The sequence below is a fragment of the Saccopteryx bilineata genome, chromosome 4 (assembly GCF_036850765.1).
Source record: "Saccopteryx bilineata isolate mSacBil1 chromosome 4, mSacBil1_pri_phased_curated, whole genome shotgun sequence".
Lineage (NCBI taxonomy): Eukaryota > Metazoa > Chordata > Mammalia > Chiroptera > Emballonuridae > Saccopteryx > Saccopteryx bilineata.
The window spans coordinates 191,063,644-191,091,632 of NC_089493.1; the positions used below are offsets into that span (position 1 = coordinate 191,063,644).

General features: G+C 55.2%; 2 protein-coding genes across 6 annotated transcripts in view; one reads left to right on the plus strand and one right to left on the minus strand.

Annotated features, from left to right (window-relative positions):
- The first annotated feature begins 2,222 nt into the window (after window positions 1-2,222).
- KCNIP1 (potassium voltage-gated channel interacting protein 1) overlaps window positions 2,223-27,989 on the plus strand; it is a 288,179-nt gene continuing 262,412 nt past the window's right edge. For both annotated transcript variants that reach the window (XM_066273245.1, XM_066273248.1), the window contains exon 1: window positions 2,223-2,601. In XM_066273245.1, the coding sequence (XP_066129342.1) occupies window positions 2,514-2,601 (88 nt within the window). In that variant the 5' untranslated portion in view covers window positions 2,223-2,513. The remainder of the gene's footprint in view (window positions 2,602-27,989) is intronic.
- KCNMB1 (potassium calcium-activated channel subfamily M regulatory beta subunit 1) lies at window positions 14,770-27,920 on the minus strand. Of its 4 annotated transcripts, none has more exons than XM_066273241.1 (4): window positions 27,870-27,920; window positions 24,358-24,515; window positions 23,292-23,463; window positions 14,770-18,651 (listed from the first exon to the last, which is right to left on the minus strand). In XM_066273241.1, exons 2-4 carry the CDS (start codon window positions 24,489-24,491, stop codon window positions 18,352-18,354), a joined length of 606 nt encoding a protein of 201 aa, XP_066129338.1. In that variant the 5' UTR covers window positions 24,492-24,515; window positions 27,870-27,920; the 3' UTR covers window positions 14,770-18,351. The 4 variants fall into 4 exon arrangements, with proteins under 4 accessions (XP_066129338.1, XP_066129337.1, XP_066129339.1 ...); XM_066273240.1 differs by lacking the exon at window positions 27,870-27,920 and adding an exon at window positions 27,602-27,836; XM_066273242.1 differs by lacking the exon at window positions 27,870-27,920 and adding an exon at window positions 26,904-27,019 and having other exon boundaries at window positions 14,770-18,621.

Genomic DNA, 27,989 nt, shown 5'->3' on the forward strand with positions numbered 1-27,989 from the left:
AAAGTGACTTCTCCTGTTCAGAGGACAGTTCCCCCGTTCGGTGAACCAGCCGGTGGGTACCACATCCTTCTGCAAATCTTTCCCTCATCGTCCTCTGTCTGTCAGGACAGTGCTGCCCTGTGCCTGGTCCTGGCCTGCCAGCTAGTCTTCCACCATCTAGTTCTTTCCTTCTGCGCCCGAACACCTACCTGCTCACCAACTAAGACGCTGTGAAGTGAACAAAGTTCATTGGATAAACGGATTCTCAACAAGGGCTTAGTGTCGGGTGACAAATCCACTCCACGGTGAGGTCCAAGAGGGCATCGTCCATGTCTGTCTAGCTGGCCTGACTCGGTGTTTTCCACACCCTGGGCCCTCAGTGCTTCCTGCAGCCTGGCCGCTCAGCTCTTTCCGACATGCTGGGAGCTTGGTAGATATCGGGCATGTGAATAGCTGAGCCAGACTGTCAACCCTGAGAAAGAAAATACCTTCCAAGAAGGGCTCCTGGTGGCCACCTGGGGGTTCCAGTTAGCATTGAGTTGGCACGAACCACCACCAGGGTACAAGACAGGAGTGCCATCCACATTCCCAGAGACCATGTGCATTTTAACGGGGACCTTCCGGACTCTCGGACAATGAGTGAATAACGTGGCCGTTTCCAGACCTAAGGCATAAAGCGCAACGGGTATTTTGTACCCTGGCTCCTTTCCATCTGTGACTCAGACTATGACAAGTCAGGAGCACGGGCCACCTTGAGGCCTGGAGAAAGGCTCCGTGCCGGTGGGCCGTCTCCGGGGTCTGTTCTCGAAGCTGAAACCTGTTGGTGACCACTGACAAGTGAGACTCACTTCCTCCTAAGTCACCGAAGCTGGGGATGAAACCAGGCGGGGAGTGTGAGTTCCAGCTTCTCTGGCATTTTATCCATTGGCGGTCTCTGTTCCCTTAAGCCCGGGGTAGTCAACCCCTTCTTATACCTACCGCCCACTTCTGTATCTCTGTTAATAGTAACATTTTCTAACCGCCCACCGGTTCCACAGTCATGGTGATTTATAAAGTAGGGAAGTCACTTTACTTTATAAAATTTATAAGGCAGAGTTACAGCAAGTTAAAGCATAAAATAATAATTAATTACAAGTACTTTATGTCAGGTTTTCGCTAAGTTTGGCAGAATAAATCTTTATAAAACAACTTACTATAGTTAAATCTATCTTTTTATTTATACTTTGGTTGCTCCGCTACCGCCCACCATGAAAGATGGAACGCCCACTAGGGGGCAGTAGGGACCAGGTTGACTACCACTGCCTTAAGCAATCTATTCCTCTGAAACATTCCAGAGAAGCAGAAAACGGGGAGACAAGCGGATGGGGAGGAAGAGGAAGACCTTTGCAGTGGATGGCTTAGTTCAGCTGAAGGTGGGTTTCATATCTGCTGTTCCCATGGTGTTTCGTATCTGCACTGGCCCGTGGTGCCCATGGTGGTGGCCCATGAGGACCTTCTGAAACACCAAGGAAAGTAATGCCCTGTGTAGAGGGTGGGGTGAGATGTCCCTGGAGATCCCTCGCAATGCTCACAGCCCATGGTACTGAATGGCAGCCAGACTTTCTATTGGGCCAGAGTGGGGCTCCTCATCAGCATAGGGCCTTGCTGTTTTACTTCGAAGAGGATGGTGCTGTGCTCAAATTGTGTGAATTGTGGACATTCCTTCATGGCATTTCTGAGGACTACTTTCTTCATGGAGACAGGGCCGGTTCACACTCCCCTCCCATCCCGCCGAGAGGGCGCAGGCTCTGGCCTGCTCTGTGGTGGCGGAGGCTGACGCGGAGCAGCTGACTCTAAGTGGCGGCACCTGCCGTGGGCGGCGTCACAGGTGGGAGAAGCCCCCGCCACTGTGCTGCCCGCCCAGTCTGACTTCTCCTTCTCCGTGGTACGACCCAGGCCGCTCAGGCCGCCTGCGAACTTTCCACTGGGTTTGGAGCAGCAGCTTCCTGCTCTGTGGGGAGTTCTCCCAGATCCTGATCAAGGCACGGAGAATTGATCTATTAGGCTCACCAGGAAGGAAGGGGCCGCCGGGAAGCTGCGGAGCGGAACGGAGTGTTTTGCGTTGCCGTCCCCTCCCTTCTGACTGGAGTATTAATTGCTACATTACCACTGCCACGTAAGAAAGACAGTCAGCACAGCCCGGGAGAGCTCCAGCTCCTCCCTCCCAGCTCTGCTCGGCTTCACTCTCCTCTCCAGTTCCCTCGGAGCGCCCAGGGCCCTGGCAGCGCCGGCCCGGCCCTGGCATCCCGAGGTCCTCCTGTGGGCAGGACTTGATTGGAGGGGAGGGCAGAGGAAGAGAGCAGACATCGTGCCCTGCAGGCTCTCTGGATGCAGAAGTCGGACTCACTGCAGAAGCAGCTGTGCTGTTCCCGGAGCTCCTGGGGTGCGTCCATCTCTCAGGGTCCCCTGAGGCAGGCTCCGGGTGCCAGGGGCACACACAGTGGGGGCCTCCCCTCCTGGGCATTGACAGCGCAGCCAGCCTTCCCTCTGCCACCATGAGCGGCTGCTCCAAAAGGTGCAAGCTTGGGTTCGTGAAATTTGCCCAGACCATCTTTAAACTCATCACCGGCACCCTCAGCAAAGGTAGGAAGCCTGGTATTGAACCTTGTTTTGTGTCTTGATGTGATCTGGCTGGTCAGGGTACTTTGGTGCGGCAAGCATGGTTATTCTGGTGTGCTCAGGTCTCAGAGGAGGCTGGGAGAAATCAGTGGCTGGGATTCGGGGTTGCTGACAGCCTGGGTCCTGGCTCTGAGCAGGCGGGCACGGCGCCAGGGAGCTCAGCCGGCTCTAATTGCCCGGGACTTTGGAAATGGATTTGGTGGTGTGTGGCTGATTGGTTCCAGGCGGGCTAAGGGGAAGAACCCTTCCCAGAGCACACTGGAAGCCGCTTAGCGTGACTGGAGTTTCAAGAAGTTATCCACGGAGTGTTGTGTCTTGTTGATAAAAGAGAGATTCGATGCGGTGGGCTGTGAGTAACTCGGCAGAACAGAAACGCTGGAGGGGCCAGCAGGAGGCGGCCACGGGGCCCTCATCGCCTCTGTGCACTGGTGGGTGTGAATCCGTCAGCTCTGGGGCTGCGGTTCAGAGAGCTTTCTCTCGCCGGGTTCCGGGGTGCCGGGTTTCCGGGGCCGTGGTCACCAGTCTCCTTCCCTGGATCCCTGTCCCTCTGCGTCTCCTGCCTGTGTTGATGCCTGTCTCCTCCACTTCTCTGAGAACTGGGGTGGCAGGCACTTTGTAGGTTTAACTCCCCGGCAGCCCAGAAAGAGTGGTTATGGATGAAAGCTGGGACTAGGTGCCTGCAACTCAGCCTCCAGTGCAGAGGGGAGGCTGACTTCTCAGGCCTGCGGGGCCCCATCTTACCCTCGGACCAGCGAGGGGGAGGTACCCGGAGAGACTCTGGCAAACTTTCTGGATATGATATTTAAAGGGGCCGCAGCAGCAGCGTGATAAAGCTTTGCTGGCTGGAAAGAAGAAACGTCTTTTAAGTATTCACACCCTGGTTCAGGAGGCCAGGCTTTGGGGGAGACGCATTGGAAGCAGCAGGCAGGGGAGGCAGGGAAGGAGGGAGGCCCACAAACCTTGACGGGGATTTTAAACCATGAAGATGAGCAGAGAGAAAGGCTGTATGTGGCCAGCTCTAATGACATGGCTCGGGCACCCAGCTGCCCAGCATGTCTGGCATGTTGCAAATTGAAAGGCGGATGTGGGAGGGGACGATGGCAAGATTTTGCTCATCTCCTTTCTCAGGCCCTTTTGCCGCTCCTGTTCTGTCCCCACTACGCTTCTGAAATCGAGCACTCCTCCTCCAGGAAGCCCAGGGGGACTGAATGCCGCAGGCTGAGGGTCAGCTGCCTGGTAGAATTACTGGGGACCCCAAGCGGGATGGACTGAGCCTCATGTGTGCAGTGTGCCCATGACCTTCTGCCTGTCTGCCTCCCAGCACGGTCGCGAGGATTCAGACAGCTGAGACAGGGGGTCCCTTTACAGAGTGTGCTGCAGTGACCAGATGTGAGGGAATGGGCAGGGACTGAAATGGGCCTCAGCCCTCGGTCTGGAGAGGGTGTCCCAGGCCACCTCCTCTGCAGGGCCAGGGGCAGAAGCTCCTTGATTTAGCTGACGGTGGGTGGGCTCGTATACCCCAGGCAGCTCCAGAGGGGGAGAGGGATCACAGAAGGGCATTCTGCAGCAGGGGGAGGTGAGTGTGAGCAAGTGAGTCAGAGACAGTGTATGCACAGGGGTGTGCGTGTGTGTGCGTTGCATTTGCACGTGTATGAGAGAGAAAGAAAGAGAGACTGAGTGGACAGTCTCTGAATCTGTGAGCGTGACGATGCTGTCTTCTGCATATTTGCCTACAGTCGTGCACCCAATATTTATTTATTGCCTCCTCTGATGTACACTCATCACTAGACACTGGACGTGTGGGCGAATAAGACACAGCCCTCCATCAAGAAATGTGCATTTGGGTGAGGACACAAATACCACCCAGATATAACCCTGAAGGGAGGAGGTACAGGGGCCAGAGGGCCCAGGAGAGAGAAGCCTGGTGGGGGGAGGCAGACATCAGGCTCCTCTGACAGGGACATCTCTGCCCAGATGAGCCGGGCAGGGCTGGGCAGGTGGAAGGAGCGGTGGCCTCTGCGGAGAAACCCGTCAGCAGGTCAGAGCGCCCCCCCCCCAGAATCCCAGAGACTAAGATCCACGTGGCCCCGGAAGTGCTGCTCAGGACCCTGCACCAGGGACCTGGCCTTTCTCTGACCTGTTCAGTCCTGAGTGTTTTGTACAGCCGAGGCTCTGGGAGGTGGCCCACAGCAGGCGCCGGGACCAGACCGTGCCTCCCCACCCCGCAGAGAGCACTAGTGTGCACACAACCCTGGCTCTGCGCCTGGCATGTGCTAGGAAGCTGGTGTTCTGCCCAATCCAGGTGTTCGCTAAATATTTGTTAAATAAATGACTGTGGGAGCAGGGCCAGTCCTGGAGAGGAGGAGCAGAAAAGAATCTTTCTGACGTAGAGACCAGCCCTAGGTGGATTTAGATTAGACTCTGCATGGACGCACTACATTTGCCTCATGACTTCTGGTTTTAATTGTGTTTTCACTTATTCATTATTTACTGCACTGGGTCCCACATTTGCAATAATCCAACCCTTAGAAGGATCTTCTTTGTCCCTCGCAGGATTGAGGAATGTAAAGATTCTATAGGACCAGGTACCTCTTGCGGGTCCTGGGGATGACTTTCTGTTCCTTACCTGCATTGGGATTACCTGGGGAGGGGAAAGCCCATGACCACCCCTCCCTGTCCCTGCCTGTCTCTGGGCCTTGGCTGCCTCCCCTTGGTTCCAGCAATCCCCTTTCCTGTTGGTCTAAGCTGCTCGGTGGCCCAGAATTCTCCTCGGTGCCCTTGACGGAGGCACACGGATCAGGTTCTTCTGCTCACACCTCCCCTTGACCTTGAGCTTTCCCTTCCTAGCCCTGATGACAACGCGGGGTCCGTGTTCCCTTCAGCACGTGTTTGCCAGAGGCTGTCTTCCCCACGGGACTGAAGCTCTCTGAGGGCGGGGGCCTGTATGCGCTTTCCACGCCACTGTGGCCAGCCCAGCGTGGTACATCCTGTCTGGTGCCCAGCCCAGCGTGGGTACATCCCCGGTCGTGTTAAATGAAAGGAGCAGCACTGCCTGGCACAGTCGCCAGCCGGGGCCCTGAGCTGAGGCTGAAATCGGAGCTCTCCGGGACGCACGGTGCAGGCCCCCGTCCCAGGCTGCTCAGTAAACTCGCTCTGAACTCTGTCCACATGCGGCCAGAGGGTGAGCCTCCAGCCAGACGGTTCACTCAGTGTTCCTCCGGCCTCAGGAAGGGCATTGAAATGGTCCCAAACTGGGGGTGGAGCTCTGGCACCCCCACTCCGGCCCTTTCAGCTCTACTTTGATTTGCTTTACATACTGGATTTCTTCACATTTAAAGAAAGTTTCTCTTGCATAAAGAAAAAAAATTGTGTTTGTGAACCAGTAATGCAGTGGAAAGGGCAGTCGGTGCCAGACTGGGGCGCCCTGGGTCCTCGGCACACTGGCCAGAGGCCTCGGGCTGGGTCCCTCTCCTCTCTGGCCTGAGTTACCTAAACTATCAGATGGAATCACGATGCCCTCCTTGTAGTGTTAGCGTGAGGGTGTGCGGATGGCTCTCGGCATAGCTGGTGCCCAGGGGACGTTGTTTGGTGCTGTTGCAATTAATAGCTGATCCTCACAGAGCTGTGAGCACCTCAGGCCTGGATTCCTCGCTCACCCCTGGTTTCTTCGGTGCTGGGCACAGACTCAGGCTCCTCTAGTTTCTAGAACATTCCCTGCTTCCCCTCTCCTGCGCTGGCTTTCCCCAAGGCCCCACGCAGTGCTGAGATGACAGCTGAGCCATTCTCCACACCTGATGACCTTATTCGGAGTTAGGAGCACGACTCCCAGAGCCAGGCCCTCCCCGGCTCTCTAGCTGAGCCGAAGCCCAGCTCCTGACTTAGATGTCCCGTTAAACTGCGGGCCCAGGGAACCCGCCTCTGCCTGTGCCACCAGCTCTCTGTCCCCTCACGGAGACCTCAGGGCTGCTGGCGCGCCGCCTCTGCTCTGGGCAGGGAGGTTTAAGCCCATTTCCTCCTGTACTTTGGGAAACGGTCACCCCAGGCAGAGCTGGCCAAGCCAACGCAAGCAGGAGGGAGGAGAGCACCAGCCGTGTCGGGGCCACCCATGTGGCGGCAGGGTGGGGCGCGGTGTGGGGCTGACCTGATACAGTTTGTCTCCGGGACAATGTCCTGGTGCCCGACAGCCCCCTCCCGCCCACGTTGTTTCTCTCCTTGTGAGGCGGGACCTCAGCTTCAGACCCATCAGAGACACGCTGTTCCTCCTGCCTCCTTCCCAGCTGCTCTTCAGATCCTCGGGGAGCGGACTTTGAACGTGGGGGTGGGCCCTGCCTTTGGCGTGCTGGGCTTGAGGCCCAGCTCTGTCCGGTGTCTTTTAATTTAGTGAGGATAATACAAGGAACGGGCTGGCAGCTATCAGGGTGACCTGGCACTGGAAGGGAGCTGAGGGGGAGGACATTGTGCCCTCTCTCATCTCGTCCCAGTTCGGACCCTGAAAGTAGGTATTGCCATCACCACACTGACAGATAAGGAAACTGACCATTAGTTAAGCCAGGTGGCCCAGCTGGCGGAGCTGGAGTTAGAACCCCCGACGTCCTGCTGCGGCCGAGATCAGCTGTGTGCCTCTCCGCTCCGTGAGGCTGGGGAAGACGGCCCTGCGGGCACTGCTCCCCGGCTGTCACCAGCAGAGACTGCCCTAGCTTCCCATTCATGTTGCAGGTGGGTTTGTCAAGAGCCGTTGCACCAGCTGAGTCACTTTGGGGCAGCCACCGGTCTTGAAAGGGGCTGGGACAAATTCCACAATGTGGCGTGGCCTGGGTTACAGGAACAAGCTTTATGGGGAAAGGGGACACGCCACTGGCCTAGGTCAGCAAGGCAGCCACGGGCACGCTCTTCCAGCTCAGACAGGTGCGCCGGGCCGGGCCACCTGCCAGATGGATGCTGAGTGCGTTCTGCGTCCCTGTGGGACCTGCTCCCACCGCTCTCCCTTCTCATGGGGCAGGTGTGAGAAGTGGTCTCGTCAGTGGGGAAATACACAAGGTTTGGGGGGCAGTAAGTCTGGAATTAACACACTGACCATTCTGGGAAAGCTCCGGCCCTGATGCTGGGGACCTTGGGGACCTGTGAGGTGTCATGGTGCCCTCTGTCCAAGGAGGATGCCCCCAGTCCCATGAGAAGTTTGTGCTACTCTTTGTAGGAGGGAGTGAGAGTCTCCAGCACACCTGCCAGCTCACTGTCCTGGTGGTGCAGGGGGGCACTGGTGTGGTGTTAGGACCGCCCCGCTGCCTGGTTGCCAAGGCGAACCTCCACGAGCTCCTGCCATGTTATAGGCAGAAACCCGGATCACTGAGGGCTGGGGCCCGGCCTGCCTCTCCATTCAAAGCCAGAGCCGCCAGGTGGGGAGTGTGCTTGGCTTGGCTCTCCCAGTGCCGAGAGGCCTGCTTCCAGGCCATGGGTCTCTCATCCCTGCCCCTCTGTGGCGCGCCCATCACTCCCTAGTCTATTTTGCTGGCCCAGTGCTCTCTAGGGTCCCCGTAGCCCCATGGCAGAGGGGACAGAAGAATATGAGACCCGCCCCACCTGTCAAGGCTGTCCTCTCTGGGGGCCCCGGACCTCTCTTCCAGGTAACCCCGATACCAGACAGGAACAATTTGTTCGGGGCTGCTTACCTGGCAGTGCTGCACAGACCACCTATTAACTCCGTGACCGGGGGGAGCAGCTAGTTTGTTCCAAATTGAAAGTAGCTGGAAATGGGCCCTCTGGCAGGTGGGAGGGCACCGTGGGCTGTAATACTCAAGACACAAGGCGGGGTGGGTCCAGTCAGGTCTTTATCAGCCTTCAGAGGCCCGGAGGTCCCCGGCCATGCCAAAGTGACCCTCGGAACTCTGAGGGTCCCAGCATCTTCCAGGCCCCAGAGTCTTCCCTGGGTCACCTCACTCACCAGGTCCCACGTCCCTGCGAGCTGTTGGTTCCTGGCCATGGAGGTGGTGGTGTGAAGTAGCCGTGGAAGGCAGCGAGACGCGGGGAAAGAAAGCACGCCAGCCCTGGGTTCAAATCCTACCACCTGCTGGCAGGATAGCCTTGGACAAGCTTTTTGCCACCTGTGTCTGTGTCCTCTGCTGGAGGATGGGACCGGTAATTCCCATTGCCCGGGGCCACCAGGAGACTGAGAGAGATGGTGCCTGTGACACAGCACCCAGCACATAACATCTGCACCCCCATCCTCCGTAAAATCAAGTGCCCGCCCTTGCCATCTTCTCACATGGCTAACCCTCGAACTCGTCACCAGGAGGAAGGAAGCAGAGCTCAGAGAGATGGGCTCTGGGTCAAGTCTCCCCCCAGCCCTTCTCTAGAAGTCCTGTTCTTCCAAAGTCACCTCCCCCAGCCACTCTCAATGACAGGTTCTGAGAGCGAGACTTTGTCTACAGCTGGAATCACCCTTTCTATATAGTGGATCCTTTATTTCATGGCCATCTCCCTAACCCCATGGGAGCGTGAGCTCTGCAGAAGCATCCGTTGCGCGGGGCTTGTGTTTGGTGCTCAGGCACCTGACAGATGCCGAAGATGTGATGATGGCGCAAGCTTTCCCCGCCCAGCAACATCCGGTCATGTGACCGGAGTCCCTCTCTGAGGCCTGGTCAGAGTTCCCTTTCTGCTTTGGAAGTATCAAGTTCAATAACGGGAATTGCGACAGGACCCATGGCGCCTGCTCATTGCTGCAAACACGCTCCCCGTGGGAGACAGGGACCTCTAGGGGACCCCACGGACAGAGGGGAAGACCTGAGCTTCAGAGAGGGCAGGGCCTGGCTCCGAGTCACACAGCCGGCCCGGGACAGAACCAGAACTGGACGCCGGGCTCTCGGGCTCCAGGTTCTGGCATTCCCCTCCACGTGACGCTTGCTCCTCTTCTCAAACTCAGATTTGTGGATAGCGAGCGGCGAAGACAACATGGATTGCTTCCTATGTTGGCTAAGAGGCGACAGGCTACTTTCAGAAATCCAGGTTTTTAAAGCCTTCCTTTTGACTGAAGCAGCACAATTCTGGAGAATTCCCCTGAGACCTGAGCTCCCCCTCCACCCCCCAGTCTGCACCCCAAGTCATCATCCACAGGTGACCCTTTCCAGGGAAATAAAGAAACACCCGGGAGACCTGGCCCGACACCCAGACCGCAAGGAGCGGAGGCGTGGGCACACTGCCCAGCCAGCGAGCGTCCCCGCTGAAATTCCCGTCTGGCCAATTTTCCCTTCTTGCGAGAACTGGGTGGTAGTCGGGGAGGGAGACGTGTCTGCAAGGCTGTGTCTGAGAGGCTGGGGTGAGCCTGCCTCAATTTTCTGTCTCTAATCTTTTGATTAACCCTGGGCCAGTTGGGATGGCATTTCTCAAACGATTGGCGCTTGGCAGGCAGAGCCCAGCCCGGGCTTGCGGCTTGCTATCTGCAGACGTCAGCTGGGAACCTGCTGTCACTCGGAGCCTGGGACGTTCCTAAGCTATGAGGCATATTGGACTGCAGAATGCTCCCGTCATCCTCGGCTGATTAACCCTGCCCGTGCCTCTCCGTTCCAGAAACAATAGCCTGTTGTTCCGAAATGAACAGGCACCGTGTGAGGAATATTAATGGCCACCACTCCTGGGTAGTGACTGATTAGCTGGGGGCTTTGCAAGGTACCCTGCATGCAACCCGGCCCTAGCCCTGTGAGTTACCCACCTGTTAGTCCTGCCCTGAATCTGGGAGAGGTTGAATAACTAGCCCAAGGTCAGAAAGCCAAGAAATGAATGCTCTTTCAGTCACATCCCTCAGTACCATCACCCCCTGCTACGGACTGAACTGTGTCACCCACGCCCCCAAACTCATATGATGGATCCCTAATCCCTGATGTGGCTGCATTTGGAGACAAACTCTTAAAAGAAGAAATTAAGGTAAAGTGAGGTCATAAGGATGAAGCGCTGATCCCGTGGGGCTGGTGTCCTTATGAGAAGAGGAAGGGACACCAGGAGAGCACACACACAGAGAAAAGGCCACATGAGGACACAGCAAGAAGAGAGAGGCCATCTACAAGCAGAGAGAGGCCTGACTGGAAACCAGCTCTGCCAGCATCTTGGTCTTGGATATCCAGCCCCTAGAATCAAACAAGAGAATAAATGTCTGCCGCTGAAGCTGCCCACTCCGTGGAATTTGTTATGGTAGTCCTCAGAAAGCAGTACACTCCCGTGGAAATCTACTCTGCACAGATCACCAGAATGTACACAAAGACTTTTATTCAGGGCATGTTCATCATGAATTAACGTTAGAGCAGTGAGAAACGGGAGACGATCTTTAGACGTCGGTCGAAACGCAGTGGGTGAAATAGCCTTGGGTTCCTCTCTCTGGTGGAATAGCATTAAACCCTGGAGAAATGATTCCGAAGACCGCTTCATAATATGCAGAGCCGCTGCTGACGGAATACTACTATGCGGAAGGAAACAAAAGTGTTTGTACAGCGAGGTCCCAACCTGTGCGTAAGTATGTGCACAGGAGAAAGCCAACCAGAGAAGAAATTAAACCGAAATATATTAGCATGGGTTTTAGTTGAGGCTCAGGGTTAGTTTTTAAAATTCTTCTTGATGCTCACCTGTCTTGTCTCCCTGGACTACAGTAAGTGTGTTTATTTAATCGGACCATAAAGATAGTCGCTGAATACACAGCTTCAGTATTTTTAGAGATGACCTTAGTTCAAATACTACTAGTTTTACGACTTATTATTTGGGCAGTTACTGATCTTGTAGGTCTCATTTTTTTTTTCCACAATAAAATGAGGATAATGAAAATCGTGGTGTATTTGTTCCCTGCAGCTGTCTGGGGGGTGGCGTGAATGTGCGTGAAAGGTTTGGCAAAGGAGTTTGGCACACCTATGACCACTGTGATCTTTCGATACAGCGTTAAACAGAAAAATCCAATTCTTAGCCCTGATGTTATTTATAATCCTCCCTACCCCGCCCCCCTTCGTAGCTACTCAGCCCTGCACCACTAAGTAAAGCGCCATTGACTCGGGGATCCTTTACTTATGTATTCTCTTTCTGCCATGGGCCCAGCAGCGGCTCAAGCGCAGGGCTGGGTCCCACCGGTACCTGTGCCCCCAGCTCCTGGCACAGAGAAGGCAACCGATTAGCGCACAAAACCCCAATGAGAAACTTGAAGGGTTCACGTTGCGCTTTAAGCAAAGTTCTCATCAGATGCAAGCTCATGATTTTGCTGACGCTGCCGCTCTATTCCCACCGGCTTCCCTGAGACGAGGCATCGTCTTGATAAATTGCTGTGGATACGGGCATCCTGCAGTCAGTGTTGAAACGCAATTTAATTTCCAATTAAGCCCGGTTTCTGGGCCGAGGGACCTGCCTGCCTCACACTGGGAGGACTAGTCCGACCAGACCTGTTGTTATCCGTGATGGTGGGCCCCTAGGAAGGGCATGCCCAAGGAGACTGGGCCTTTGACCCTTGGGTGGTTCAACCGGTGGCAGGTACTGCTTTTCCTCAGGAGCTAAGTTTACGCAAGAAGAGTCGAGAAAGTTCAAGGCACAGCCTTGCAGTCTTGTCTGTGGCAGGAACTTTTAAGAGGGAGTCCAGCTAGGAACGGGCTGGGAGGGGGTGTGGCACGATTGTCCACGATGCTCACAGGAAGGAGACGTGGGGAGCTGCTAATGAAGGGAGTGGGGGGGCAGTAGGTTGTCCTCTGAGCGCAGAGAAGAATCTGTGTGGCCAGAGGAAGGAAGGGGACCCGTTTGCTTGGAAAGAACGAGCATTTGTGGAGCGCCTTCTACGTAGCAGATGCTGTGCTGCGTGTTTCCCGCTCCCCATTGTAGCGAATCATCTCCCGTGGAGCCTGCCTGTAAAGCAAAGGGTGTCCCGCTCTCTTTCTGACTGAGGAATCCGAGACGCCGAGAGATGAAAGAAGCTGCCAAGGTCACTGACAGGCGAGAGCTCAGCTCCAGCCTTGCCCTGCTCGGCGTTTCCCCTGTTTGATACGGGGCAGAGCCCAGGGGCAGGAAGCACAGTGGTTAGAGGGTAGAGGCTGAAACTCCGCTCTTGACTCACTTCTGACCCGCGGCAGGTTCAATCCCTCCCCCCCGGGGGGCCTCTTGCCTCCTCTCTACAGTGGAGCTGGTCGTAGTCACCGGAAGGGATGTTGTGCTGCCTATGCAGAAGCTGAGCCCAGACTCCAGCCCGCAGGTGCTGAACGAACCTGAGCTCTGGGTACTGTTAGAGATGACAGAGGCGCTTCCCGGGAGCGATTCGCTAAACATACCCCTACATGGAAGTATCGACCTCCCGGGATGGGACGGTGAGTCATTCCTCTAAAGAGATGTTGTTGATAGATTGTCACCACAGGGGAATGTGGAAGAGAGGGTTCACGCGGCCAGATCAGAAAGTGGGGAAGGTGATCTTTAAAGAACTACTGACCCAGGAGAGCATGTGTGTGTATTCAAATGTGAGGAGTTGAAGGGAAGTCGAACAGCAGAGGCTCCAGAATCTACGGGGGGGGGGGGGGGGGGGGGGGGGGGGGGGGGCTCAGCACATCCTGTGCACGGGGAGAGAAGGCATGCCCCGAGGCTGCCTGTGCTTAGCAAGCCCAGTTGTTTTTCTTTATGTCTATGAAGAATGAGGGAGCAGCCTGACCAGGCGGTGGCGCAGTGGATAGAGCGACGGACTGGGATGAATAAAGACCCAGGTTTGAGACCCCGAGGTCGCCAGCTTGAGCGCGGGCTCAACTGGTTTGAGCAAAAAGCTCACCAGCTTGGACCCAAGGTCACTGGCTCGAGCAAGGGGTTGCTCAGTCTGCTGAAGGCCCGCGGTCAAGGCACATATAAGAAAGCAATCAATGAACAACTAAGGTGTCGCAGTGAAAAACTGATGATTGATAATTCTCATCTCTCTCTGTTCCTGTCTGTCTGTCCCTATCTATCCCGCTCTCTGACTCTTGATCTGTGTCTGTAAAAAAAAAAAAAAAAAGAAAAAGAATGAGAGAGCCTGGTGTGAGATGGTGGAGACTTATGGGGGGATTTCAGACCAGTGTTTTTAACTATGGGTCTGCCAGAAATTTCGTGCCGGTCTGCAAGAGTGAACCACCCTGATGTTGTTTGAAGATTACAGACCAATGATCTTAGTCGAATTTGTTTATGCTTGGAGTGATTTCTGCCTTAGTGGCCCCCGAAGTAATTCTCCTATTATCACCAGTCCCCAAGTGTAAAAAGATTGAGAACCACTGCAAGTCACCCTTGATTCTGCAAGCCTTGCGATGAATCATCCACTTTGTCCTACGTTCAGTTGGGAGTTGTTGGCTTTGCACCTGTACACATCACTACCCCATCCCCATCCCCTGTCCCCCATCCCCTATCCCCTGCCCCCTGTCCCCTGAAGCTTCTCAGGGAGCTGGCTGGTGACGTTTACTTTATACAAGTGGGAGGGAGGGTTGTGGCAATCCAGGAGGACAACGAGTTCTGCTTTTGAGTTGACATGAGGAAGATTCAGGAAAGACATGCCACAATTTCCTGCGGGCAGGAAGAGAATGTATGCACCATCCCAGTGGTCGGCAAACCGCGGCTCTTTGGCCCCTTGAGTGCGGCTCTTTGGCCAGGTTAGGGGTACCCTAATTAAGTTAATAACAATGTACCTACCTATATAGTTTAAGTTTAAAAAATTTGGCTCTCAAAAGAAATTTTAATCGATATACTGTTGATAGTTGGCTCTGTTGACCAATGAGTTTGCTGACCACTGCACTAATTAATCCATCTGTGGAAGAAAGAACCAGGAGCGAGGGGGCACTGGGAAACTAAAGCCCTCCTGGCACCCCATGGGAATCTGACGAAACCCAGGGTAAGTCTTTGGGTGCCCAAGGGCATGTGTGGGAGAGGCAGAGAGACCCCGTCTCTGGATACACTGGGCCGGCAGTTCTGAAACTTTCTCTTCTCAGAATCCTTTTACGATATTAAAATAGTATATTAAGAACTCCAACAAGATTTGGTTTATGTGGGTTACAGCCATTAGTATCTTATTCTTTTAGAGACGAAAAGTAAGGGTGCTTAATGTGCATGCATTTGTTCTAAAATAACGACCTCCCTATGTGTTAACACAATAACATATTTTTGTGAGAAATGATTATATATTTTTTAAAAAAATGTATTGAGAAAAGTGGCATTGTTTTCCATGTTTACGCATCTCTTGAAGGCCTGGCTTACCCGAGGACAGCGGATTCTCACCTCTGCCTCTGCAGTCAGTCGGTCGGGATGCCCCGTGTCACACAGGGTCAGGGCATTGATCTCGAGTGAATGAAGGTCATGGTTAACAACGCAAGGGGCAGTGGCGTCTGAGCGTCCCCAGGCACTAGCATCCTAGCGGGGTGTGGCCTTTCTCTCCTGCAGGGCTACCTGGAGCGTCTGAGTTTCCATGAGTTTGAGCCCCAAACGCAGCTGCATGGAATCCATGTGCAGAGGAGCCCCTGTAAGTGGGACTCATGCTACGGACTTTCTTCTTCTTTTCTATTTGTTAAAATTAAACTTAAGTTTTTGAGACAATTGCAGATTCACATGTGGCTGTAAGAAATAACACAGCCCTGGCTGGTTGGCTCAGCGGTAGAGCATCGGCCTGGCGTGCGGGGGACCCAGGTTCGATACCCGGCCAGGGCACATAGGAGAAGCGCTCATTTGCTTCTCCACCCCCCCTCCTTCCTCTCTGTCTCTCTCTTCCCCTCCCGCAGCTGAGGCTCCATTGGAGCGAGGATGGCCCAGGTGCTGGGGATGGCTCCTTGGCCCCTGCCCCAGGCGCTGGAGTGGCTCTGGTCGCGGTGGAGCGACGCCCCGGAGGGGCAGAGCATCACCCCCTGGTGGGCAGAGCATCGCCCCTGGTGGGCAGAGCATCGCCCCTGGTGGGCGTGCTGGGGGGATCCCGGTCGGGCGCATGCGGGAGTCTGTCTGACTGTCTCTCCCCATTTCCAGCTTCAGCTTCAGAAAAATACAAAAAAAATAAATAAATAACACAAAGAGATTCTACGGACCCTTTAACTAATTTCCCCAATGGCAACATCTTGCAGAAAGATTCTACAGTGTCAGGACTGGGACTTTCTTCAAAGACTGGGAGAACCCTGGAGACTGACAACCCCGGAAGGAGGAGACCCTGGGGAACGGCGTGCTGGAAGGAAAGTCCCCAGATACGAACCTGCAGGGCATGGAGATGAGTCAGGGCCCCCGGATAGCAAGTGACAGGTGTTGGTGCCCGGTCTAGATGCCCGCCTCTCAGACTTCTGACCTGTACAAGAGTAGCGCCCGGTTCCAAGCTTGCAACACTGTGCCTTACCTGGCCCCTTGACCTTGGGGTGCTGCGTCCCTGAGCCGTTCAGCTGGGTCTGCCCGAGTACTGTGTTTGAGAGGCCAGGCGCTGGAATCAGAGAGCTGAGGACTTGGTCACCAGCTTCTCATTTGCTATATGGATGCCTACACTTGCTGCGTGGCCAATGACCCCTTAGAGCCTTAGGTGTTCATGATATATATAGCACTATCCAAGTGCTGGTCACTATTCTAGGAACATTCTATAATAACTCAGTTAAGGCCAACAGCCCTGAAAAGGAGAGATCATTATTCGTTCCTCTTTTGCAAATGAGGAAATTGAGGTGCAGAGAGGCTCTGTCCTTTGCCCCAAAGTCACCCAGCTAGCAGACGGCGGAGTCCACGTACGTAACCACCGCCCCGTATTTCTCCTTTGCGACGGACTCAGTGGTACCTCACTGACTCCTTACAAAGCAAACTGCTCAGTGCAGAGCCTGGTGTGCCATAAAGAAGCCTCTATAATGCCAGCTGACATTACTGTTGGCATCATTTCTTCTGCAAGTTTCTGAGCATTCCTTACTCATTGTTATTCCCAATAGCCTCCTTCTTGGCCAGCAACTCTGTGTGCCAGACCCTTGGCCCTCCCTCTCACTTACCCAGAGGGAGGGAGGGTTCTCTCTGTTATGGACAAAGCGCCTGAGACTCGGAGAGATGAACTCTGGCAGAGACAGGGACAGGAGTCACAGCCAGGGGCAGCGTCTGGAATCACAGCTCCGGGGGGCGGGGGGGGGACGGCAAGGACACCAGCCTGACTCTGCACTCAGCTCGGGACGTGCCCCGCCCAGGCGTCATTTATCTGTTCCGAGCAGCACAGTGACAGGCCAGTGGCTCTCAACTCCAGTGGTTCCCACGCTTGAGCACACAACAGAACCCCCTGCGCCCCCTGCCCTGACCCCACCCACTGCCGCCACACCACTCCCCCTTGGGGTTTCTGACTAGACAGGGCTGGGGGGCCTGTCGTGTGCATTTCTCACAAGTCCCCGCAGAACGCGGACGCTGCGGTTCCAGGGACCGCGCTCCGAGGACCACGGCTCTAGGAGAGCCTCTTGGCGTAGTAATGGTAGGAATGGCGGGTTCCTCCGATGTTGCCCTTTTCAACTGAGGAGGGCTCTACAGCGGAGCCAGTGCCCCCGTGTTTGCCTGCAGTGTGACTCCACCTCTGGTTAGCTCCCTGCCATAGAGGCTTCTAAAGAGGGTCTGTTCTTTTTCTCTTCTTTTTTTTTTCTTAAATGAGAAGCAGGGAGGCAGAGAGACAGACTCCCATGTGCGCCCCAACTGGGATTCACCCAGCAAGCCCCCTACTGGGCGATGCTCTGCCCATCTGGGGCTGTTGCTCCATTGCTTGGCAACCAAACTATTTTAGCGCCTGAGGCAGAGGCCATAGAGCCATCCTCAGCACCCAGGGCTAACTTGCTCCAACTGAGCCAGTGGGAGGAGAAGAGAGAGAGAAAAGGGAGAAGAGGAGGAGTGGAGAAGCAGATGGTCACTTCTCCTGAGTGCCCTGGCTGGGAATCAAACCCAGGATGTCCATACACTGGGCTGATGCTCTACCTCTGAGCCAACTGGTCAAGGCCAAGATTACCTGTTCTTGAAAGCCTTCTCTGATTGGAGCTCAGCCCACTTCCATCTGCTCGGGAATGGGAGCTCAGCCTTTCAAACCTTCCCCAAGACAACATCTACTGTTACTTTTCTGATTCAAAATAAATACAACACAACCAAACCAACCTGTTGTTGAATGTTTAGAAAAGAACCAAAAGCAAAAAGGTTAAAGAAGAGAATTAAAATTACCCATCATCCCACTGCCACTGTTTTGACGTATTTTAGTGTGTTTCCTTATTGTCTCATTATTTTTTATGTATGTATCAATATTGGAATTTAAAAATATGTATATGGCCCTTAGAGTCCTAAAAACAAGGACTACTTTAAATGCAGTCTGTACATGGGAGCCTCTGTTTCCTTGATGGAATTTGGAGAAGGCACTGATGTGTGCTAAGGACAGCTTCTTGGACAGGGCAGGCAGGTCTCAGCGCCGACTGCAAGGACACCGGCCTGGGGGTTGGACTCATCTTCACTTGTGGGGTGATGGGTGGCACAGCAGGAAGTGGGTTGGAGTCAGGGGGGTCAGGACGGGTCACAGAGAGCTGTAACTGGCTGGCCTTGTGCTCTCCGAGGTACTAGGGAGCCATTGCACATTCTTGAGCAGGAAATGACTTAGCAAACGCCACACAGGCAAAGCAAGCAGGGTGGATTGCGGGTGGAGAGAGTGGGACGGCAGAGGGAAGAGGCATAGACACACAAGTGGGGCACAGCCCAGGGTCCCCCCAAACCCCCTGCGACCTGAGCAGCCTTGTGATGTGGGTGGGTCTACTTCTGAGCCGCCAGGATGGAGAGGGACTGGTTGATCTTCACCATGGCGATAATGAGGAGGCCACCGGTCAGCAGGAAGGTGGGCCAGAAGAGAGAGAAGAGGAGAGTCTTGGGCCCGTAGAGGCGCCGGTACAGGACGCTGGTCTCGTTCTTCCGCGTGGTCGAGAAGCAGTAGAAAACCTGGTGCTCGTGGAAGTTGTCTCTGACCTTCTCCACGTCGGCCCGGGCCGTCTGGTAGTTGTCCAGGCTGCCGGGGATGTAGGAGCACTGTGGGGAGAAGCGAGAGCGCCCAGGGGGCTAAATACCCCCGTCTCTTAAGACCTAGCGGTAGCAGCTGCCCAGGAGTCAAGATAGACGCCGGCTTCGGGGTCAGAGCTGTCTAATATTGGGAGATTGTACACTGCACGGTCCTAGCGTCACCTGTGAGCCTGGTGGCCCTGGAACTGCACAGGGGACACGCTGCACACCTGGAGGCAGAGACACAGCTGGAGTGCTGGCCTGGCTCCCACTGCTGTAGAGCTTTAGACAAATCACTCACCCTTTCTGAGCCTCGATGGCTCCGTCTCTTAAATGGGTTCAGAGCAATATCTTTTTCAAAGAATGTTATTAAAAGAAGGACTTCAAGCTTAACTGTCCGAGGAGACCAGTGAGTGACAGTGAGTGACACAGGCCCAGTGGGTTCTCTGTTTGGATTCAGGACAGAGGTCACATGCTCGGTTACCTGCAGGACTCATGCAGGGACTGCCCACGAGGGATGTGGGCGAGGCAATAAGGTGGCAGGTGCCAACTTGCCTTCCTGCCAGACAGAACTGTCCGAGGGTGATGGGCCTGGTGAATGGAGACAGCCAGACCCGTGCAGACAAGGGACACCACAGGATCCAGAAGACCTGTTGTAGCCAGGCCTCTGACAGCTCATGAGAAGCCAGAAAACCGGATTCTGATGTGAACTCTCACATTTTAAAAATATCAGCAAACATTTGCCTGACCTGTGGTGGCGCAGTGGATAAAGCGTCGACCTGGAATGCTGAGGTCGCTGGTTCAAAACCCTGCACTTGTCTGGTCAAGGCACATATGGGAGTTGATGCTTCCTGCTCCTCCCTCCCCCATCTTTCTCTCTCTCTATCTCTCTCTCTCCCCTCTCTAAATTGAATTAAAAATTAAAAAAAAAATATTGGCAAACATTCAAATGGAGAACCCTTTGTGATCTAACCCGTGTGAGCCAAACAAAAGATGCTGGCAAGCCAGTATGAGACTCTGGGATTCAAAGGAAAGAGATCGTGCATTTAGAAGATAGAGCACAATTAATTCTGACACTAATGTGCACAGGAACCTTCAGCCCGGTCAGATGAGCTCTGCAGGGGAGGCACTAAGCAGAGACCCTGGCTTTCTCCCTGTTTGGGGCTGGCAGGTCTGAATGCTCTTTATCTTAGCCAGGGGGAGATGCTCTGCAGGCACGGTCCTCCTCAGCCCCTCGTCCAGCAGACCACCTGGTGGGCTGGCCCTCTGAATCACTGAGGGTGGGCCCAGCAATCAGGTAATTCCTCCATATTCAAATGTTGGAGACCACTGGACTAGAGCAATTATGTTCAAGATCAAAATGTGTAAGCTGCTGAGCCAGCTTCTCCCCAGACCTCAGCTACTCCCTGGATTTAAATGAGGCCCCTCCCCCAAAGCTGCCTGCCCTGACAGTTCTCAGTCCAGCAGAACAAAGGATGATGTTATCCTTTGGGGGAGGGGGGACACGGGGGGGGGGCTGTATCCAGAAGTAGGTCACTATAGCCAGCCAGCCAGTCAGCCAGGGGGCACCTGGGGCTGGGGAGAAGCTGGCTCCTGAGGAATCTGGCATTCAGGGTTGTGGGATACTGCTGGGTCCCAGTAGCAGGTGGATTCGGAGTCCTGAACTGAGAGGGCCTAGCCCAAGTCTCCCCAATGCCTCTGACTGTGACCTTGGGTAACCTGGCCCACTGAGCAACGGAGTGGCTACGGGGCCAGGCATTCAGCTACCTGGGTTCAACTACCCGTTCCAAATTGTGTGACCTTGGCAAGTACTGTGACATCTCTGAGCCTTGTAAACGGGTTAGAGGGGGTTCCTGCCTAGCTGAGTCGCCGTGGGGACGCGTAAACATTTCACAGAGCCCAGCACATGGTAAGTGCTCAATAAATGGGAGATGCTGCTGTCGTTAGTAATAATACTATGACAACTATGATATTGTAGTAATAGCTCCTTCTATCCCCGGTTAAAGAGAGGCCTTCCACATGGCACCCAGCTGGCCTGCAGCTCCGGCCGCCTACACCCCAGGGCTCAATGAAAGTAGAGGGGAAGCCGGCCCGTTGTCCCAGCTGAGTGGCAGAAATGCGAAGGTACTTCCCAACCGCACAGCAGCCCGCCGTCAGCACCGCTCCTGGGTGTGACGGGAGGGAAGACAGAGCAGCCAGTGGCTGCCAGCCGGCACTGTCCTTCCAAGGGCCGGACATGCCGCTGACAGCTCCTCCCAGGGGACGATCTGGCCTCTGGTTCCTCTGAGCTGGCAGCCGTAGCATCGGGGAGACGGCCTGCAAGCCAGCCTGCTGCCAATCCCCGTCACACCAGTGACCGTGCCTGCCTGTCTTTGAGAGTGAGCTTCTTGCTCCTGGGGATAAATCAGGGGCCACTGGCTGCCAAGAAGAGGCAGGAGCCCTGGTGGCAGCGACTCGGGGGGTCTGGAGGCTCTTCCTCCGTCTGGTGGGGCTGAGTCACTGTCGTGAGGACAGAATAGGTCAGGCGACTTGCACTGTCCAGGCAGGCCCACTTCTCCGTGACCTCCAGCCTCCAGCACTATCCATGGTCCCACTGTCCCCCAGGTGCCCTGCCCATTCCCGTCCTATCCCGTCAGCCACCGAAGGCTGACTGTCAGCATCCATCCTGCCTCAGGACCAGTCTTCATCCTGGGTGTTTGCTCTGGCCCCGCCTCTGCCTCATCCCTGAATAGCACACTCCTGGGATGCCAAGCCCTGTAGAGGCTCCAAGTTGCTCACAGCAGTGGTTCTCAACCTTAGAATGACCTGGAGAGCCCAGAGACATAGCATCTGTTGGTCAGGTGTAGTTCTGTCAAGTCCCCTGGGGGTCCTCAAGCACTGCCACAGTTGAGGAGCCCCAGCTTGACCCATCGCATTCTAATGCTATCATTCGGTGACGCTTGGCGGAGGTGACAGACGCAGGGCTTGTGCTGCACCAGAGTGGCATCAGTATTTCCCTCTATGGCTTTCTCGAATTTAAATCCCCAGTAATCTGCAGAACCTTCTTCTCGGAAATGGTGGGCTGGGTTAGGGGTCACTTAAGACTCCCTCTCCCTGTGAAAACCAGCACCGGGAGCATTATGTGGAGGGAATTATTCCTTCCGACGCAAATGCCAGGGACCGTCAGCATCTGCTGGGAGCCCAGGGTGACAGGAGGCCAGCCCTGGTGCCACCAGAGTCCCTTTAAACACCGGCCAGCCAGTGGTGGCACCAAGCCCGAGACCTGGTTTGCCCTCCAGGCAGGATTCGCCTGCGCTTTCCCTGTGGTGGTGGGGCCCGGGGGTGTTTTGGTAAAGTGGCGGTTGTAGATGCACTTTGCCCTTCCCCCAGTGCCCTTCCTCGTACTGGATGGACTTTGAAAGCAGAGAAAGAGTCTTGATTGAGTATCAATGTCTACCACTGTGCTTGGGGCAGTGGTTGCCTCCCCCGCGCCCCCCCCCCGACAGTGCTGCGTCTTCATCCAGAATCTCACGCCCCCTTCTCTTTTCCTGCCCTGCTGTCCTTGCTGCCTCTCTCAGACGTCCTTAAAGACGGTCTTCTTAGCAAAAACAGTTTCAGTCAAGTGTTTTTCTGTAATCTTTTAAAAAATACGAGAACTAATATGTATAACATGTGGCTTGCTTCATTAAAAGCATTGCCTCTCAAAACACACAAAAAAACCCACGTGTGCGCACACACACACACACACATACACATACAACATTGTCATTCGACACTCTGGTAGTACGGGGTCTCCTGGGCTCATCCCTGCATTCCCCTCTGCAGCCTTCCCCTGCTGCACCGCACAGCGTCGTATAGCAGCATCGCTACGGGTCTTGGAACCCCTGTGTCCTCGGCCAGCCCTGCCCGGCCTCCTTCTGAGGATGGGGCACCTGCTGGTATTTGAAAATACCCCTGAAGGCACTTTCCCGAGTGCCTCCCTGACAGCCGCCCTCACCTGCTGCACTGCTGACTGGAAAGCACCCCCTCCTGTCACCTCACATGTTTCTCCGTTCCTCTCTGTGGCCCCCTCCCCACCGGTATTATTTCCCACATGAGCCTTCTCCTCTTGAGTCCAAAGCCCCTCACACAGGACGTGCTCAGTGACTGTTGAATGAATGAGTGAGGAGGGGCTGCAGTGGTGGGTCGGGGGGCGGGAGAGGTGGTGGGCGGCAGCGATGAGAAAATATCCCAAGTGTTGGCTTTGCCCCCGCCCTGGGCCCCTGGTTTCCTGGGGTGCAGGGTTCCTAGAGGTTTCCCTCGGTGGGGTCAGCTCTGGAACCCGCCTCTCATTTGACTCACTTCACAGTATGAGGTTAATAACACCAGCGGCCACTTCTGTTTGAGTGCGGGCTCCCCCCACCCCACTGGGAGCATGGCACAGTATATGTGGTCTCCAACCTCATAAGAGCACTTCAGCAAAGGTGGAAACTGAGGCACAGAGAGGCTAAGTCAGCCTCCTCAAGTCACACAGCCAGTTAGCGGCCCAGCAGGGATTCAACCGAGGTCCGTCTGACTCCAGCACAGAAAAGCGCGGTCAGGCTGGCCCCCACTCCAGCTGTGGTCCCTGGTTCATCCTTCTCAGCCCCCGCCCTCCGGAGAGGAGCTAGGCAGCCAGGTGGGGACAGGCCCGCACACCGGCCAGGGGTAAGGGGACAGGTACCCAACCCCCCAGCTAGTACCTGCTGGTTCTGGTCCCAAGTGTCCTCCGTGTGGTACAGCACGGCCCAGCGACCCAAGGCAGACACGTTGACCCACAGGCACGGGTACTGGGGCACCTTCTTGCCCTCCAGCTCCTCTTGGTCCCTGATGTGGGTCTCAATCAGGTGGCACGTGGATTCCTGGGTCCACACGCTGGAGGGATCACACACAAACACACATTTCAGAGCCTGAGTGGCACAGAGCACCCTGCCTGAACCCCTTTAGAGAGAGCCGGGGTTGGCTCATCATACTACAAGCACCCAGCACTAAAGGAGCGTAATCCCAGAGTACCAGGGCCCAGGGGAGGAAACATAAACTCAGAATGACAATGCTTAGACATCATTACAGCAGGGGCAGTCAACCTTTTTATACCTACCGCCCACTTCTGTATCTCTGTTAGTAGTAAAATTTTCTAACCGCCCACCAGTTCCACAGTAATGGTGATTTATAAAGTAGGGGAGTCACTTTACTTTATAAAATTTATAAAGCAGAGTTACAGCAAGTTAAAGCATATAATAATAATTACTTACCAAGTACTTTATGTTGGATTTTTGCTAAGTTTGGCAGAATAAATCTTTATAAAACAACTTACTATAGTTAAATCTATCTTTTTATTTATACTTTGGTTGCTCCGCTACTGCCCACCATGAAAGCTGGAACGCCCACTAGTGGGCAGTAGGGACCAGGTTGACTACCACTGATTTACATAATGGTTTTCAACAGCGGATGAGCTACGTAATTCTGGCCCTCTGATTCCTCCCGGGATCAAGCTCACCCTGGAGCATTTGTTCTCATCCTTGGTGTCTCTTGTGGAAGGGGCCTCCCGTGTCTGTTACCTACAAGTCCCAGAATTCCAGATCAACGGGGCCCAGTCGGGCCTACCCTCCTGGCACTTGAATCCTTGACCCTAAGAATGAGGATTAGCCAGAGCCTCCTGCCTCCTCTGAGGGTCAAGGACAGGGGTACAGGAAGAAGTCTAGGGTCCTCAGAGAGCAGACCCTTAGGACAGAGGCTGGAGGGTGGGGACAGGCCAGCCGAGTGGGGTACCTTTTCAGGTAGAGGGGCAGCACAGCCGTGCCCAGGATATAGTAGGTGATGACCGCGCACAGCACCATGGCCACCCCCAGGCACAGGGCTCGAGTCTCTCCCCGCTTCTGGGCCATCACCAGCTTCTTCCCCATGTCCACCGGGGACAGCAGTCATTTCTAGGGCCGCAGAGACACAGAGATGTGGGATGAACACAGGTGACTGTTAATCCACAGAAGAAAGAACAGGTGGGGGGGGGGGAGCATGCACGGATATTAACATCACCCCTATTTCTTTTTTTTTCTTTTCTTTTCTTTTTTTTTTTACAGAGACAGAGAGTGAGTCAGAGAGAGGGATAGACAGGGACAGACAGACAGGAACAGAGAGATGAGAAGCATCAATCATTAGTTTTTCATTGCGTGTTGCAACACCTTAGTTGTTAATTGATTGCTTTCTCATATGTGCCTTGACCGCGGGCCTTCAGCAGACTGAGTGACCCCTTGCACAAGCCAGCGACCTTAGGCTCAAGCTGGTGGGCTTTTGCTCAAACCCGTGCTCAAGCTGGCGACCTCAGGGTCTTGAACCTGGGTCCTCTGCATCCCAGTCCGACGCTTTATCCACTGCGCCACCGCCTGGTCAGGCACCCCTATTTCTATATGGAGCTTTTTGGACCCCAAGGAAGCCTCCCCGTGCCCCACCCCCCAGCTCTGAGAGGCGAGGGTTGTCCCTGTTTGACAGATGGAGGACCTGTGGCCCAGAGAGGTCAAGTGACTTCTGCCCAAGGCCACGGTGTGTCACAAGCTCAATAATGGCCCCCAAGATGCCCGTGGTCTCCGCCCTGGGACTGTGGCTGTGACTTCACATGGCAAGGACCTCAAATTGAGGATCTGGAGATGGGGGGGTGCATCCTGGGTTATCCGTGTAGCCCCTGAACGCCCTTACAAGTAGGAGGCAAACGGGAAGCCTAGACTCCAAAGAGGAGAAGGGACTGTGACCAGGGAGGCAGAGATGGGAGTGGAGCCACCACACGCCCGGGACTGCGGGCAGCGCCCAGAAGCGGGGGGAGGTGAAGAACATGGATTGTGCCCCGCAGTACATGTCCATGGAGGGAGCACGGCCGTGCCGACACTGACTTCAGCCCTGCCAGCATCTCGCCGAGTTGGGGCTTCCGGCCTCCCAAACTCAGTGCAAATAGATTTGTGTTCTTCGGGGCACCGGGTTGATGGCGGTTGGTTCAGGCAGCCCTGGAAACTGGGACAGGAGATGAACTAATTCAGCAGGCAGCAGAGGTGGAAGTCCGGGAGCTTCCTCCTAGGATACTCGTCTCAGGAAAACCTGGAGCTTTTCACGTTCTGCCCGGCAGTCCCACGGCGGGGCCGGCTGGGCCAGGGGCAGCAGGCAGAGAACTCCCGACGGCAGCCTCAGGCACCAGCGGTGACTTGAATTTTCCACAGTCAGGATCCTGTAAGGTCCACCTCCCACTGCAAGCGAGGGCTTAGGTGGCCTCCCAGCTGCACTCTCACCGGGGGACTTGAACCACGGGTCAAAGCGGCGTGGGGGAGCAGCTGGTTCTTTCCTCCACTGTCCGGAGCATCCCCCTCATTTTCCTCCGGGGAAGCTACATCACCCGGGGGTGTGGCACATCCCCTGTGGGCGACCGGGAGCCACCTAGCTGCCAGGCTTCTGTCCCTGGTGTGCGTTTCCCATCTGCTCTGTGCCCCGTAGCCCTCAGGTTAATGTCTGTTGTTTGTGTTTGTTTAAGATAACCATAGTTCCTTTCTACCAAAGGGCTCTTTCTCTGGAGTCCACTGGGTTATGGAAAATTTTAGCTGGCTATCGGGAAGAACTTTATTTTCCCTGCCAGAAGTAATAAACATGTTTTTTTTTTTTTTTTTTTTTTTTTTATAAATTAGTGGATGTCCAAGAGAGAGACATTGGTCCAAAGGGATTTTCAGCAAAATGCTCTATTTTCTCCTTAGGCTTCTCGGCTAAGTACTGGCTGTTTCAAGTATCCCATCCCAGATCCTTCAGCCCCTCTCACCCCCACGCCGGCTGTCTCCCCTCCCTACCATCCTAAAGAAGAGAGCCAGGGTCAGGCCCCTAGGACGTAACCCTGTCACTGCCTCCAAGATGACTGACAGGGATGACGCCCAATGACAAGTTTCCCTCCCTCATTGGGGGTACCAGGAAGTGGGGTTCCCCTGCGTTCAAACAGAGACAGTACAGTGTCACGAGGGACTAAACTTTCCTGGGCTGATCTCTGGGCTTCGGCCTCTGGCTGCTCAGGAAGCCGGGACCAGAGGGCCAGGGCACTGAGTGGATAGGGTGACCGGGCCACAGAGCCCCCCACCTCCCAGCTGAGCACCAGATGCCAGCCGCTCTGCTCCCCGGGGACACCAGCCACAGCCCCCTGGAGCCCAGAATCCTGACGCCCAGCCCCTGGGGTAGCAGCTCCAGCTGCCGCCCCCCCCCCCAGCTCTGCCCTGTCCCCTCCTGCACTCCTCTCGCCCCTCCAGCCCTAGGCTTTGGAGAAATCACGTCCCAAGTGCTCTGGGCGCGGTACTCACAGTCTCCCCAGCACCCCGGAGTCTGCCGCAGACACTTCCTAGCTGCCTGGCCCCCAGCCCCCACCCCAAACCAGGCCGCTGGAGCTCTGGCAGGGAGCTTGGGCTCCCAGCCTGTCTCTGTCTCCAGGGAAGCGGCCTTTGGTCCCCATCGGGGGTGAACCTCCATGCCCAAACATGGTCAAGTCTGAGCACACAGCCCCAGGACACACACTCAAGAGCAGGTACCCAGCCTGGAGGAGGACAGAGGGCGGCGGCTGCTACCCAGGACCTTGCCCCTGCGTTTCCCAGGGTCTCCTGGGAAACAGGGTTCAAAGAACAACCGAGAGCAGCCCGGGAAGCCGGGAAAGACCATCCTGGTGTTTTCAGAAACACTTCTCCGCTCGCTCGGTCTCTCTGTGCTGGCAGAGAAGCGGAAATGGGAAGTGGTTTTCCTTTTGTTGCCGTGGGGGAGGGCGGAGGAGTTGAAGCTGGGGGCAGGGGTGAGGGTAGGGGGGTGGGGGAGGGCATTTCCCCGCTGGAGCAGCCAAACCCTCCTGCCTTTGGCTCTCGCACACTGTGCAGCCCTGAGCAAGTCTTGGCACCTCTCTGAGCCTCAGTTGTCTCCTCTGTGCTGTTGGGATTTTTAAAATTTACTTTGTTCAGGGTAGCGATGAGGATTAGAGATGGTGGCGACTTGGGGCAAAGGAGAAGAAACGCACATTTGAAAGACCGACCAGGCAGAAGACGCAGGGAACAGTCATAGCTCGACAGCAGCTTCTGGCCGGCCAGGCGCAGGGACGGCCCGCCCTGTCCAGCAGCTTCTCAGACAGTCAAAGCGTGGTGTGCAGTCATGGCAGAGATTTGTTCCTCTCAAGAAGACAAGTAAGCATCAGCATGTGCGGGCTAAAACGTGCTCCGAGATCTCTCCCTGTTCCATCATCTGTAAAGTGGTTGTTAAACGGATTAGAAATCAGTGAGAAAACAGACCTGATACCGTGGGCCTCTCCTCGCGCTCAGGCACAGTGGCCCTGCCCCCGCCCCTTTAGCTGAGAGTGACATCAGGAAGCTCTGAGCCATGGAGGCCTTTGTCACCGCTCCACGGTTACG